The sequence below is a fragment of the Thermobia domestica genome, chromosome 17 (genome assembly GCF_964235325.1).
Source record: "Thermobia domestica chromosome 17, izTheDome1.hap1.1, whole genome shotgun sequence".
Lineage (NCBI taxonomy): Eukaryota > Metazoa > Arthropoda > Insecta > Zygentoma > Lepismatidae > Thermobia > Thermobia domestica.
Genome location: NC_137470.1, coordinates 59,952,425 through 59,969,005, shown reverse-complemented (window position 1 = coordinate 59,969,005; position 16,581 = coordinate 59,952,425). Strand labels below are relative to the sequence as shown.

General features: G+C 36.0%; 1 protein-coding gene across 1 annotated transcript in view; it reads right to left on the bottom strand.

Moving 5' to 3' along the window:
* Positions 1-15,758, bottom strand: part of LOC145674033 (zinc finger MYM-type protein 1-like) — a 32,456-nt gene extending 16,698 nt beyond the window's left edge. The window contains exons 1-2 of the mRNA XM_081743859.1: positions 15,455-15,758; positions 1,025-1,078 (exon numbers count right to left, since the gene is read on the bottom strand). Of these exons, the coding sequence (XP_081599985.1) occupies positions 1,025-1,078; positions 15,455-15,758 (358 nt within the window). The remainder of the gene's footprint in view (positions 1-1,024; positions 1,079-15,454) is intronic.
* Between the last annotated feature and the right edge of the window lie 823 nt (positions 15,759-16,581).

The window sequence follows — 16,581 nt, the reverse complement described above, 5'->3', positions numbered from 1 at the left end:
AAGCGCTTACCTCTGGTGCGAGGAGGACTCTGGTTTAATCACGGCCAAGTAAGTTTGTGGTGGACAATATCGTCTGCGTGGGTTTCCTCCCATTTTCACATGTCTTAATAATTCGTCCGATTTATCGTAACGAAAATATTTATGGCACGTTAAATTCAAAGATTTCATTTCATTTCATTTTAGAAAAGAAGTAATTTATATTTTCTGCAATACTGCGCTACTCAAAATAAATAAATTTTTGCTATCAATCAGGAAGGATTTATATTCCTTTTGTACGGCTGAATAATGTTATTCAGCATATCATTCATTTACCTTACACTATAATATGTCTACACAATGCTTAGCGTTTACCTCTAGTGCATGGTTAATCATAGCTCCCGCAAAGTTAGCTTTGTGGTGGACAAATACCCTGCACGTGGGTTTTTTCATTACTTCCCACTTTCTTCATATAGTTATCAACAGCGTTCATAATCTGATGCATATAGGACTATGGCACATCTGCACCTACGGCAATCCTGCGTATGCTAGGTGTAGGGCTTCTTTGGATCATCTGTAAGATATTGTTGTCCTCATCAAAGACTGCCGTCGGGGACTGTTAGATGACAACTGTGCACTTTAAGGCATGCCACTATTACGTAACCTCCTATACACATGCGGAAATACATGCCAATCAGGAGTTCTGCGATTAGGGTACCGGTGCCTTTGACGTAAAAGAGTCGGGTTCAATTCCCGACGCTAGCTCAGGTAATTCAAATTTTACGTTAATCACTAAGTCCCATCTTATAAAACCTTGCAGCTCAAAGGGAGATTAAACTCAAAGATTTCGTTTCATTTTATTGTATTTGGGTTCCTCTATATCCAACTGAATATATACAAAAATTGCATCTTCCTAATGTATGTTTTCAATTAAAACTCTTAAAACGTTCATACTTTCTGTCATTTACATGTCTAAATGAACGAAACAACTTTCTTATACTTGTCTTCAAATATTTAAAAATAAATAAATAAATAAACTAATTCTTACCTGAAATTCTTACCTGAATTCTTCTCTCAACAATTCTTACGACAAAAAAGGAATCTAAAAGAAAAATGAGAAAATATAATTTAATTACTAATAAATTCCAATATAGCAACAATAAAAAATCGTGACACTTGTCAAATATATATATATATATATATATATATATATATATATATATATATACTGATTCTTAAGTGAAAAAACAATTAATAATCATACTACATGATTTGATATCAAAATTTTGTCTGCAATATTTCTCAAAGTATTTCTCCTTTATTTCTCTTAAAAGTGAACGGATATAAATTAACCTAACGTTAAAGTCAGTATTTCCCAATAATATAAATACAATCTCATACTAAAGTTTTAATATATTGCAGTTTAATCAGCTATAAAAGTTAACCTTTTTCATTATTTCTTTATATATGTAAGGAAAGAAAATTCAACTTACCTTCCCAATATAAGTATTTTATAAGATGTACTTTGCAATCGTTACTACTTAACACAGGCAATGTCTAAAATCGAAATAAGCCTCTTCTCCAAAACACGATATTTATATTTTTTCACGAAAAAAGGAGGTGAAGTGACGCGTTCCGTTATCTTCAAAACGATGTCTTTTCAAATTTGTTTCAAATGGTAGGGCCCCTACAAATCACGTAAATCCAATTAGAAAAAAATGGTACCTAAAGGCAGTTGTATCACTCCTTTTCTTTCTAAAAAGGACATTCTTTAAAATGATTATTTTTCTCTACAAGTCTATTCACTAAAAGAAATATACACAACTAGCTGTCTCTAAAGGATAAATTCAGACACAAGGTCTATTCTATCCTTAACAATAAATGATGGGCAGCCAACGGGATAAAAAATTTCTGTAAATACAAAATACTTCTTTTCAACCACGCACAAAAGGTGTGTGCTTTGCAGTAACTTCGCGTCAAACATCCAAGGCGTCAGGACTCTTCCTCAATTCTGTAAATATACATTATTTTCTTTTTTACATAATTAAAATCTTTTTTCTGGGTTATAATTTAAATTTTATATAATTGATGTATGGTCAACTACAGTCACCTCTCTTCACTTGTTCCATTCAAGCTCACGCAAACTGAGCTTTGTAATGTAAAAACAGTATATCCGTGGATTTTTGGACTATTTTTATATTGATCATTAAGTTTCCCAATTAATAATTATTGCTCTCAACACTAGCAAAAATAACATAAATTATTTTAATAATCGTCTCTCTTAAGTTAACAAATATACTTCCCACACGTTACATTGAAATATTCCATTTCTTTTTTCCATTGTGTGCAATATTCAACTCTATCCAACCTTAGGCTTAACCGTAATATCCCACTAGTACATTAGTTATCTGTGGTGCGTGTAATCTTTGTTCGATCTACGGCCATCTAAGTTTGCGGTCAACAACATTTTGCCTATAAGCTCGGTTGTTAAGCGCTTAGCGTACACGGTTTTCATGTAAAAGCTCATGTTATTTGGCTTCCATATTAATCAGTGTCCATGTCTCATTTACCGTCGCTGTAAAACAAAATGCTAAACTCAAAATCCAATCAAATTCACATCGTGTCCGTGCAAATCCTCAGAGTACTTCACTTTCCTCCCACACTATCATTACACTATTTTCCTATCATCATTCACTTGCGTTACATTTTAAACACCTATTAAAATGGTCTAAATGTTATACTTGTGGGACGCTACACTAAAATATTCCGTTTCATTTAACAGTTGCGTAGAATCATTTTAACTGCGACTATCCTTAAGGAACAACGTTCACTTGTGATGTTTCAGAGTTTTATGTTCAATCGGCAATCATATAATCTTATGCCGAACAACGTCTTGTGCATAAATTTCAAAAACATTCACTTTAATCTTCTTCCCAAATCTACTGCCTAGCGTGTTTACCTTTAGTAGAGGATCCCAAATTAGATTCCCGGCTACATAAGGTTCGTGTCCATCAAATATATACGTACCCTAATAAGATTTCGTTTTCTTACTTCATGCATGCTTTTTTATATAAAAAAATCAACTTCAATTCCCAACAGAATGCAATATATCACTCTTTTCTACAAAACTTAGCTCCTAAATAGTGATAATAATAATAATAATAATAATAATAATAATAATAATAATAATAATAATAATAATAATAATAATAATAAACTTCTTAGAAACAAAAACAAGGGAGCGGTGCTTTAGTGCTAGAGCGCTTACCTCCGGTCCCAGGTTCAATCTCGTCTCGCGTTAAATAAACTTTGTTGTAAACACATAGCATGTGCATGAGTTTCCTCGGGGTTCTTCCTTTTCCTCTCACTTTCTTCATCCCCCCATTTCATTCATCATAAAGGGTATGTTCCCACAAATAAATTGGTATAAGTTACCCTAACTATCACAACCATAAAACAAAACCAAAACAAATAACATACGTGTCTTTAACTTTCATAAACTCAATTCCCCAGTAAAGTTCAAATAAAACGTTACACTGTAAGTACATGTCTCCTATAGCCTCACACCTAAAAAAATCATATCAAATCTCCAATAAATTTTAAACACATACTAATAATAAACAAATTATGTGCTTTCTCACTGTACAATTCATTTTTTCAATTAATATGTTATAAATATCACACTTTGTCCTCTCTACCTAAGTTTCTTTCTCCTTCTCAAACTACAAAAGACATTCACGATGCTGCGCCTCCAACAACAATACGGTTTTTCTTTTCTTCTACTTTCAATACAGTGTGTCCACGTGCTTCAATGTAATAATCCAACCAAGCATATGTTACGTTGCCTATTGTACCCTTTTAAAAAAAGGTTACAATACGTATTCTCTAACTTAACTTTCAAAAAAGACAAGTTAGCCTCCCTTACACACCCACATACACAAAAAAACTGGACAACACAAGTCATTATTTCTATCTGCTAGCAAAAAGAAACAGCAAGAAAAAACAGAAAATAGGAAAGGGGTGCTTAATGTTACATTTATCTCTCTAACAGGTGAAAAATCTTTTTTTCATCTATTTCCAAAGTTCTTAACAAATTGTAAAAGCGTATTTTTCTCACATTTGTTTCTAAAAAATCAATAACTCAATGAGGGCGTGTTTTTAAACTAAAGCATCTTTCTTTCTATTAATCTCTTCTGCCTTTTTACATTAAACACAACACATGGCGGGTCCAATACTATACATTTACACAATCTCAAAAAAAAAAAAAAAAAAAAAAAATCGTAACACGCAGGTGTCCACAACAAAGACACTTTTCTTCCAAAAATACTATCTTCTCAAACTTAAACTATTCATGTGTCACACATAGGATGTTCCAACAGTATGGGTTCCCAATTTCCTTCGAAACATTGTACAAAATCAAATTCAAAAAAATAAATGTCGCAATAACTTTGTGAAACTGACATGTTACCCTCCCCCTCAGTTCCATGTACCATTCTGTTCCATTTCCTCTCAGGTGTTATCCCAAAATTTCATTTCATGACATTAATGAGTAATATTTTTCTCAAACTTGACACTTTTCTTGTTTCCCTATGTATCACATAAGCTTCGGTATTACAATAAACTATTCTTTTACAAATATTTCTTCTCTGCTTCCAAACAGCTATACCATTGTCACCAAATCACATCTATCAATTCAAGTGTCCATAACTTCTATTCTTTTAATTGTACAAGTATCAAATTTACACGAAAGATAAATAATAGTGTATTCTTCACATTTAGACATCTTCCAGATGTTTCCGACTCTCCTATGTGCTAGAAACAATAGTCGGAAGCTTGAGGACATATAGCCTAAACAACTACTAGGATGGTACCTAACACAATAGTCCCAGGTCGCTTCTCCATTCCTCTCTTCCTCATCAGTTCCCTGTGCAGTGTGATCGCCGAGGAACGTCTTCCCTCATATGTGACGGGCTAATATGGGCATACATGCCGAAACTCCAGAAAGCTAAATTCTAATCCGAAATGAAAAAACAAATGAAAAAGAAATCTCTGAGTTTTACATCTCACGATTATGCCGGTTAGGTTAAACGAGATGGTGATTATGAAAAAAGAATAAAATGGTGGAATGAAGAAAGTGGGAGGAGCCAGAGAAAACTCAATAGCACGGTGTTTGTCCACCACAAAGTACACACGGCGCGAGCTAGGATTGAACAAGGAACCCCAAGCACCGGAGAATCCGAAATGAAATCTTTCACTTTTATATCTCATAATTATGCTGTGTGAGCTAAAGGCGACGGTGATAATAATTGAATTGAATTAAATTGAGTTTAACATCCCGTCCAGCAGCGAGGCTATATGAGACGTGGACCAGAGATGGAGTGGGTCAGTGGGTCAAGTGGGTCAAGTTTTCTGAGTGGGTCAGTGGGTCAACAGCATGTGAGCCACTGTGACCCACCACCCACCGTGACCCACTGTGACCCACCACCCACCATGACCCACTGCGACCCACCGACTCAGTATGATCTACCGACCCTCTCCGCTCACTGCACTGTAGACAGTATCTTCTGAAGACTGGTAAATTTGTCTTCGTTTTACTTCCAAGACCTTCCTTTCCCTTCCTTTTCCACTTGTTTCTGTCTACTTACCTGAAGTGAGTATATCTAATCAAGTGAAAAAAGAATTTCAGGCACTTTTGGATATTGATATTTTAAATTGCAATAATAGCAATAGGACTTATACTACTACTTGGCTTTCTAGATCTGTGAGTTTTTAGAGGAGCTAACTACAGGAAAAAATACATTTTTGAATCACTGTAATATATAAATTATTATATAAAAACTGAATGTAACTGTGTGTGCCTGATTATCACGGCCTAATCGCAAAGTCAAATAAAATTACTTTTGGTATGTAGTTAGGCCTAATCCAAATTGGGATGTTGTATTGCTTTCATTAAAATAGCTACATATCCTAAGGAGGGTGAGGATCCGAATTTTTGCGAAAAAAATAGTATCTCGCAAGCCGTTAAACTTACTGAGCTGAAATTCAGTGTATTAACTCTTTATTGAAAATAAACACAATGTGTTCTAGCATATTTTTAAATTCTCCTTTATGGAGGGGGGCACTTTCTATATATGGAAAATTGGTAGTGAGTTGGTTTCTAAAAATGATCGAAAACGATCGATGTTATTTAAGAAAAAAAATCAGAAACAAAAAAATTACAGTGCTTGGCTTCTCCATTGCTTTCTACTATAATAATTGCTGAAGCTTATATTTATTATATGGAGCGATTACAGCACAGGGCAATCAACCCATTAAGTTGTGAGAAAAATAGGCATAAAATTTGTACTGTAAGCTTAATTACACGGAAATTTGAAGTTTGGATTGTACGCATAATTGTATGGAAAATTTTACACTTTTTTTTTCCTTTACGTTGGTCTACTTACTTTGATTTGGAACTTTGAAATTTCATCCTTTTTCCCACTGAAAAGTATTGATAATTCAACAAGAAAATAATTATACAATGATAATTTAATTGAAATTCATCGTAATTTGGCACATGGCAAAAAGCAGTGTGGTAATTGAAGAGGAAGAAGGAGGGAAATTCCTATTCACCACTGAACACTTTCCAGGAACCTCGTTCTCTTTCGCTTTCTAGACGGGAAAGGGAACTTGGTAATGCTATCAAACCTTCATGTGTAATTAAAAAAAATAAATTTATAAACAAATAAGAAATCATCAGTTTATCAGGCTTTAATTGATAATTTATTCACAAGATTCCCTTTCGAAGGCGTGGTAGATGAAGTATCTGTTCTCCATGAGTCGACATTTCCAACTGACATGGTCAATATGGAAAAGATGTTGTATGGTGATAGAAAGATGATACTTCTTGCTGAGTATTTCAAAACTGACCAAGAAAAATCGTTATCAGACTTAAGTCTAAGAAGTAGATTGTCGATGAGGAGTTGCAGAAATCGGGTAGAAGTATTATCAATTTCCACGGGGATTTCCCATTATGAATTTACAGATGACTGATATTAGAAATAGACTAAGTGCTCAAACATTGTCTAACTTGTTGTTCATCAATGTTAATGGCCCACCGCTAGACAAGCTCAAAGTAGACGTGCTAGTTTTTTCTTGGCTGAAGGATGGACATCATTCCACTGCGGATGATTTACTACGGAAAAGTTACCAACAGGAAATAAACCCGATTTCAGGTTTGTTTTAAGGTGGAAAATTACGAGCTATAGAAATTGTATAGGCCTACTTGTATTACTAATGGTTTATTTGTGCTATTCAACTTTGTACCTATTTTTTAGTAAGTCTCTTCTTTGCTTTAGGTAAACTACTTTCAATAAATATTCATAATAATTGTAATTATGCATATTTTTAACTTAAATATAACGTGGTGTTTTAGTGATTACACGAATTACAAATATGATCATACCTTATGGAGATGCTCTTACATATGGTACCCGAGCACCTTTATAGACTACGAAAAACTGATTTTTCAAGCCTTTGGGAGAAAAATACTGTGAACTGAGAAACCATAACCTTTTCCATATTGTACAGGGGTATTTTCCTGCGAATAGAAGTTTCTTTTGGAATGCGTTGAGAAATTAACACTGGCAAGAATACTCTCTTAGTACAAGTATATTTTAGGCACACACTAATTACCCCCCACCTCGAGCTGTTTCAATTTCCTCACTGACAAACACTTTACCATTTTATATCATAAAGGTCAGACCCACCGCTATTCTAACAGAGTGGTGCTTGAGCGATTGACTAGAAATTCAAACTCCGATTAGTGACAATTTCACAGTCTTGTTTTATTACAAGTGTAAACTCTTTAGTCAGTACAGAAGAGGCCGTGGATCGTGTTCAGTGTTGATGACGATGGATTTTGGTGAGTCAGAATAGGTCATAGTGGATGAGAGTGGTTCATAGTGGGTGGTGGGTCAGAGTGGGTTACCGTGGGTAGTGGGTCATGGTGGGTGGTGGGTCAGAGTGGGTCACGGTGGATCGGGGGTCATAGTGGGTAGTGGGTCAGTTGGTCGTGGGTTACGGTGGGTGGTGGGTTAGTGGGTCATGGGTCAATTTTTTCATTGACCCACGCCAACTCTGACGTGGACCTACTCATTAACGTGGAATCCGAACAGCATGAGGGAGACAAGAAGAAATGAATGAAAAGGTAAAACAAGAAAAGTGGGAAGAAACGGGAAAACCCACGCACACAGTGTTGGTTCACCACAAGACTCACTTGGCGTGAGCTGGTATCGGACCAAGAACCCACGCACCAGAGGTGAGGACTCTATCACTGAGCCACCACAAACTCCAATTTGTTTCTAAATTAGTAACAAAATAGCATGAGTTGTATTTTACAAAACTGTTAAGAAAACTATTCCCTAAGAGCAAACTCTTTCTTATGGATGTTCTCATGAAAGTGATTTACGTAACATTATAGAGTTGTTAATAAAATATTTATTAATGATGTATGAACAAAATAGCCAGAGCTGTTTCTAAGAAAATGGTCTGAAAAAAATACCTCCGGAGTAAGTTATTCTTCATACATTTTTAAGGACAAATGAGATATACCACATTATCATGTTATTAATGATATATTTAGTTATAAAATATGGACAAAATTGTCTGCGACGTTCGAGAAAATCGTCTGAAAAACTCAGCTCCAAATGTGAACTACTCCTCACACATTTTTTAGGATAAATGATGCATGCAAAACTATTAGTTTTGTCAGGTTATTAATAAAATATTTATTTATGAATTATGAACAAAATCGATTGAGTCGTTTTTGAGAAAATTGTCCGAAAACTCTCATCCCAAGAATAAACTAATACTTCTCGATTTTGCTCCCGAGTAATTACTGTTACCACAACATAGGATTGTTACTGAAAAATTGATTTATGAAATATGGAGTAAGTCGTTAGAGATGTTTAGGGAAAACCGCTTATTTTTATTATCAGCCTTAAGTAAACTTTTCTTATTTTTGTGAGCGCAAGGAAAATTCACTCTCACGGATAATTACAAAAAAAAAAATCTTAATTTTAAAATTTGGTTTAAATCTCTTGAACGGTATGGCCTGTAGGCGAGTGCACATAAGGACGAACGTACGGACAGATGTCGACAAATCACTTTTTCGGTATTTATGGGCAGTGAAACGCTCACCATGCTATGCTGTTTTCTTTACTTTCGTCGTTCGAAAGTAGAACTATAGTTTAAGTGTGACCGTTAAGACTGGTCTTCTTACGTTTGGCAGGCACGCAACTAGGGTATATGTAACCCGAAGCAAACACGAAATTCGTCGCCCCAATTTATGTATACATTACCCTTTTAGGAGTCCCTCTAACCACGCACCCGGGACAAGTGCTCCACTTGCTCCCTTCTAGTTCCGGTTCAGATGTTGAGTAGATAGAATATTCAGATGAGGGAATAGGCCTATATGATTATCGCATTGATGTATTGACTGGTATTACCTACTAATGCTTAACTTGTACAATAACTCCCCTTCCTGTTATTCATTCCTCATATTCATAAGGATTCAATTATAACTGGTAAACTTATTATTGGAAACTCAAACGCAGATTTCACTTTGCGTGGACGGAAACTGTTAGGAAATGTTGCCCAGATCAACGAACACAGGGGATGTGATTGATGAAACGTGCACATTCGAGTCATCTGGTGGTATCATATTTAACCATTTGGCATTTCTCTGAATGTGTTGATGAAGACGCTAACAGATGTCCCAAGATGTCTTATGCTGATACATTTATAAGCATCTAACGACTTTTGGTATTGCTCATCACAGATGACTTGTTGTGGGAACATGGGTTTCTGAGAGGAGTTAGTCAGCGAAGTTCCCAGAACGCTTTTCGCTTTCTGTTTCACAAACCAATGTTGCCACGTTCTTTTCTTACCACGCCCGTTTCTCTTCAAGCAAAAACTTGATTAGACCCTACGTTATCAGTTATTTGTCTTCCCTCTGAGTGAATAATAAACTTTTTCTATTTGCTATTAGGGTCTATGTACGAGACGCACACACACAGCAACTATACGCTAAAGGAGACAAGCAACAGAAATTGCTCAATTATATGATTTCTTAACATATATAGGGAGTCAATGTTGACAGTGTGAGTAAGAATGTGCACGAGACAAATCGAGTTGAGATTTAAGGCTGTCTCAACTCCTCTCTAGAAAATGCTGTCTCGAGTCGAAAATATACTTCTTGTCTCGACTCGACAGCTTCTTTCTCCACTCGTCTCGAAATTGGAGTCGAGATGTTTTGAATTTCGAGTCGAGACAAAATAAACAAGGTAAAACATATAATAAAAAGAAAATGTAAGAAATTTCCAACATTCTGATTAACTTGCAGTAAATCTCACAAGTTCTGACAAGAAACAACTGATAGTTGGAAAAGACAATGACTTAGGAGACCTGGGTTCGATTCCCGTCGGGAGCTCATGTGGTTCGGATTGCACGTTAATCAGTAGGTTCCATCTCATATAGCCTCGCTGTTGAAAGGGACGTTAAACTCAAAATCAACTCAACTCAACTGGAAAAGGCAACATATAGTTGATGAGGAAATATTTTTCTCGCTTTTGAGGTCAACAAATATTTTATACTTTGTAAAAGTTAGAAGAGGCGCGGTGGCTCAGTGGTAGAGCGTTCACCTCCGGTGCTTAAGGTCCCTGGTTCGATCCTAGATCGCGCCGTGTGGACTTTGTGGTGGACAAACAACGTGCTCGTGGATTTTCTCGGGGTTCTGCCGAGCTCCTCCGTGGCTAAGCGGTTAGCGTAGGCGCCTTCGGCGCGGGAGACCTGGGTTCGATTCCCGGCGGGAGCTCGTGTGGTTCGGATTCCACGTTAATCAGTAGGTCCTCGTCTCATATAGCCTCGCTGCTGAACGGGACGTTAAACTCAAAATCAACTCAACTCGGGGTTCTGCCGTTTACTCCCACTTTCTTTATTCCAAAATTTAATTCATTTCTCATAATCACCGTTTCCTTGAGCCTAACTGGCATAACCGTGGGAGATAAAACTCAAAGATTTCATTTTTATTCCATTTTTGTAAAAGTTTGATGATGTGGTGCTCACCAGTCGAGCCTCCATTTGTCTACAGTTTTCAAAACATTGCGAAATTTGAAATTAATACTAAAATTTCTTAGCCCATTTCGATTAATTTAATGTACACACACACACATGTTTTTCTAAAAGTGCACATATGGTTTGTTTAAGCCAAATATGAAAAGAAGAAAATTGTAAATTTTATGTTCTTAGATTTCTTGTTCAATGCCAGAATGCTTGCTTGCAATTTGTATGAAAAAGGAGAAAAAACAAGATCCTGTTTCGTTCACATTAATAAATAAATGACACATTGCGTTGTACATATTGCGTGGTACATATTCACCTTTTCAACTCAAGCCTCTTCAGATACCCTGAAGGTGTTTGTTTACGAAGAATTAACTGCTTAGTGTGAGGGCTATGATTACAACCTATATTGTTAAGACGGGAACGCATGTTCCATCAGATGTCTAAACAACTTTAGTGGAAAATTCTTACACATACTGATTTAGGTTTTTCTAGCACTTCTGCTGTCCATAAACGTTCTGCACTCGTGTCGGAAAACTATAGAGAAAGAGAGAAGCAAGGATGGTCATTTTGCAACCGAGACTTATTCACGCTCAGACTCGTTATCTTCAATGGAGTTCGCGTTCGCTAATCTCAATGAGAATCACACCAGGACTCGCAGTAGTTCGAGCTTGGGCTTGCTATTCACAGTGAGATCCTCGTTACCTTGTTTTCGCGCTTATTTACTTCACTATGCTAGAGCTTACTATCGTTGTAAACGGAATAAAAGTTTGAAAATTACAAGGTCATGTCTGTTCTGAACGTGCATCTCCATTTGTCTAATAGTTTGATTTGCAAAGGTACAGGAAAGAGCAAAAATGCTAGTAGGGTGTCAATATGGAACAAAGAAAGTTCACGCAGTCATCAACTTTTTGGTGAGTAAGAGGTTAAATTTGTGACAACCATCAAATCTGAATTGAACAGAGAGCAGAGATGGAATGGGTCAGTGGGTCAAGTGGGTCAAGTTTTCTGAGTGGGTCAGTGGGTCGTGGGTCAACAGCATGTGACCCACCACTCACCGTGACCCACTGCGACCCACCACCCACCATGACCCACTGTGACCCACCACCCACCATGACCCACTGTGACCCACCACCCATCATGAGCCACTGCGACCCACCATGACCCACTGTGACCCACCACCAACCATGACCCACTGCGACCCACCACCCACCATGACCCACTGTGACCCACCACCCACCGTGACCCACTGTGACCCCCCACTCACCATGACCCACTGCGACCCACCACTCACCATGACCTACTGCGACCAACCACCCACTTTGACCCACTGCGGCAGTAGTATTATGTATAATATGTCGAGATCTCACAGTGTTGCCTGTAATGAGAATAATTACAGCGATTCTTTTTTCCCCTAAATAGGTAAATTTTCCTGATTTTTAAGGGATTTTTAGTGATTTTTTGCAGTGTTGCACCGAAAAGTAACTAGATTTTCGATAATTTTTGTATGTAATGTAATTATTGTTCCCTTTTATGACTTATTTTAAGTACACTTCAATTAGTTTTTTCAACTGAAGTAATGAGATTGCAATTATCCTGAATTGATATTGCGTGTTAGATGGTTCCGCTGGCGCCATTACTGTCTGACCGTAGTGCGACTTCCCTTTATACTTTCCCCGCCCGTCCACTTTGTATATTACCGACTGCCCGGCAGCCGCACTGTATTGAACGTTAGCTTTGCAAGGGCGCCATTTCTGTTGCGAATTTTCAGCCCGCCCGCTTTGTACATTTGCCACTCGGTAGCCGTGAACGCTAATGGTATTTTTCTTTTATAGATATCGGCACACTTTGTACGTTTATCTATTATTTTAACTTAAGTAAGAAGAGAAAGTTTACTTACCTTTGATAACATTTCCGCTGCTGCCTATTTCCTGGTTGCGGTTGATGGTTTATTGATGTTGACAACTTTCTTTATAACGTAGAAGAACTTGTTGGGCGAACGAAAGCAAACAAATATTACGATACCGCAGTTATAGTTTCCACTTTTAGGATATACTTATAACCTTGGTTGACTTTTTGATTTAGATTATTATTGAACTTAATAAAATAATAATTCATTGAGTGAATATATGAATTTGATATTGTAATTTTATGAAAAGTATAAATATTGTGCCTTTATCTATACTCTATTTTTATGCATATGAAGCAAATGTATTCTTCCTTTATCTTATACAGAATACACATACTTTAGTATAATATACGTAAATAAATTTATATAATAGTATATGAAGCATATGTTTTCTTCCTTTATCTTATACAGAATACACATACTTTTGTATTACCTTTTCAATTGTATAGGATGTAGAAATTAAAGGCAGGAATATAATTTAAAAAATTTTATTACAAAAATAATGATAAAAATTATATATAATAATAAAAAAATTAAAAAAATGTAAATATAATAAAATAAAAATGTAAAATATATAATAAAAATTAAAAATTGAATGTATATAATAAAATAAAAATGTAAAATATATAATAAAAATTAAAAATTGAATGTATATATTAAAAATTAAAATGTACATATATAATAAAAATAAAAATTGAATGTATATAATAAAAATAAAAATGTAGATATATATAATAAAAAAATTGTAAAATATAAAACAACTGTTTGAATATAATGATATATACAGTGTTATATTGGTATCTGTATTGTTTGTACTTGATTAACAAAAAATAATTTAATATTTGAAATATGCTATTTATATTTACTATACGAAAAATCTATTTGCAAAATTTATATATGAAAAAATCTATTTACAAAAATTATATAGTATGAAAAATCTATTTACAAAATTTATATAATTTATGAAAAATCTATTTACAATATATAATAGGATGCAGCTGAGGTATATTATCTAGGTGATATAATAAGCAGAACTTGCGAGTTATAGAAAGAAACCTTATACTGTAAAGAATCTAATATGATATATCCACGAGGAGCGCAATGTATGATTGCCATATTTATTTCCCTTCATTCATACCATTGATAAATTATAAAAAAATAATGTACTGGGAATATTTACAAAATGCACATATACATTTAACCATTCACTCATCACAGGACAAGACTAGAACTTCTATATCCATACGGTATACTTGTATAATCTGTTTCATCAGTCGGGTTAAGTCTGCGTCTTTTGTTATTCACTTGTCGATGTGTTTTTGTCTCTGGTCGTGATACAATGATAAACCCCCGCTTACGAACTATCCTACCTGGATTGTTTAACTACTTTTTCTCAATTTTTCCGCGGACTAAATAAAAAAAAGTGATCAAAGGTTATTTTTCCCGAGTTCTACTATCTAATGTGATTCCCCTAATTTTATAAACATAATCAAATTTTCCCGTCCCAATTTCTTTTAACATATACGCATAATTCTTGGGCCCCAAACCTATAAACATGTCAATTTTCCACCCATTTGGTATTTCGTCAGTTAGCTCACCCAAGTAAGAACCAGTGGTAAGCTTGGGCTTATCATTTTGTCTTTGGACATACATGATACTGTCCGTGTCACAATATAATACGGCTTCAGGCCCTACAGCCGTCACGAGATCATAGAGTTTTAGCCTTGCCCACGAAGTAATAAACGATGCAAGTACCACATTCGAAAATTTCCAGGGCCTGTTTTCATTTTCGATGTCTTTATATGTGATAATGAGATGGCGTTCACCAATGTGTGACACTGTTTGTACCTCATATTGCGCTGACAGTAAGTAGGTCAAAAATGTTTCTGGATCATCAACAATTTTCGATTGCGGAAGATCTGTTCGCTGCCCCATTTTCCATATAATGAGTTGAGGAATATCTTGGAGATATACCTGAATCCCGGGTTGTTCCTGATATTGCTATGATTTAACTGTATGCCCTCGTGGACAAGATACTCCTTAATATATTTTTCCTCGTCTCCTTGAGTGTAGCATGAATCAGGAAAACCAGACGCCTCCTGCTTCATTTGGAGGAAAGAATTCACGTAGTCACGGAATAAACTACGCTCATTACAATCCTCCGAACCTACGAGTTCAAATTCCCATATTTCTTTAATGCGAGTATTTTATAGCCACATTGTATAGCCTTATGCAATTCCGGGGTGCAAAATGTGCCAGTAATAGCACGATCACTTTCGCAATGCAAACAATTGTTGATATTTTCCTCCTCCATACATGTACGGCAGAGTCCGAAAAGTAATCGGCCTCTCGCAACATATGACAGGACCGTAAAATACGAATCAGTTGGAGGCCAAATGGTACATTTAACCATATCATGAATACTTTCCGCATCTGGGAAGTCCGGCCCCCTATGTATTTTTGGCTTACCTACTGGCAACGGCTTACGCGCCATTACCCAGGGGTAGAGACTAGTTACATCCAGATATTGAATACTTTCATGACTACTACATTCATGAAGAGCCTTAAAACATTCGGTTCGACCACCATTAAATCCTTCCTTGGGGATCAAATGATCGACAATATCCGCACACTGAGTTCGAATGAACTCTTGTATGGACTTGTCTTTCTTCACTTGATTGTCCCAATTACATTCCAACATTTCAACAACGTTGAGACCACGTTTACGCAAACAATTAACCTTAATAGTGGTAGACTCAAATCGTTCTTGCATGGATGTAGATTGACGCTAGGTAGAGTCAAGTTGTTTGTGACGCAATTCAGGGTAACAGCTGAGACAACCATGCCAGAAACAACCCAGGAACTCATACACAGCATTACTGTTTGGTTCATAACCATCAACTTTATATTTTCCAAATTTTTTCCCCACCATTTCCAGTATACTGAATTTCAGTACCTCTTGTTTTCTTTAAATACCGCAACCACTGTAATGCTTTTACACTTTGACGGTCACGGTAATCAAAGCCAAGAGGAGGAATTATTGGGATTAAGTCTTTTGGTAAATATAAGGTACAGTAGACCAACATAGGAAGACTGGCTATGGTTCCTGCAGACGTGAAACATTGGATACCACCAGTTTTCTCTTCAATTAGATCGGAAAATTTGACAACGGCCTCCGTTAGAATTCTCACGTCGTTGCGGCAATAATCTAGCATCTCCTTTTGCAGTTTATACTGCTCGCCACTTTTCGCACGTTGTTCGTACCAGGCGTACAATTGCTGTCTATTTTCAGGACTTCTACTATCGGGATCAAAATATTTAATGTCAGGGATTGAACCTACATAATTTTGATTAGCCGGAATATTAAACAAATAAGGGAAATCTCCCTTCTTTGAATTTTGATTAAGGCCTAAAGTTTTGGTTAAGTCAGACAGACGGACTCCCATATAAAGATAGGTATCTATGAAGACAAGCTTAATCCCGATCCGCAACTCGATAATTTTTTGTCCTGTCATTGTAACTGTTGGAGAAAAATGCTGAGAGTTAATGAGACTTCTAATTGCGAAGAACATGTCAAATCTTGATGCATTATGCGA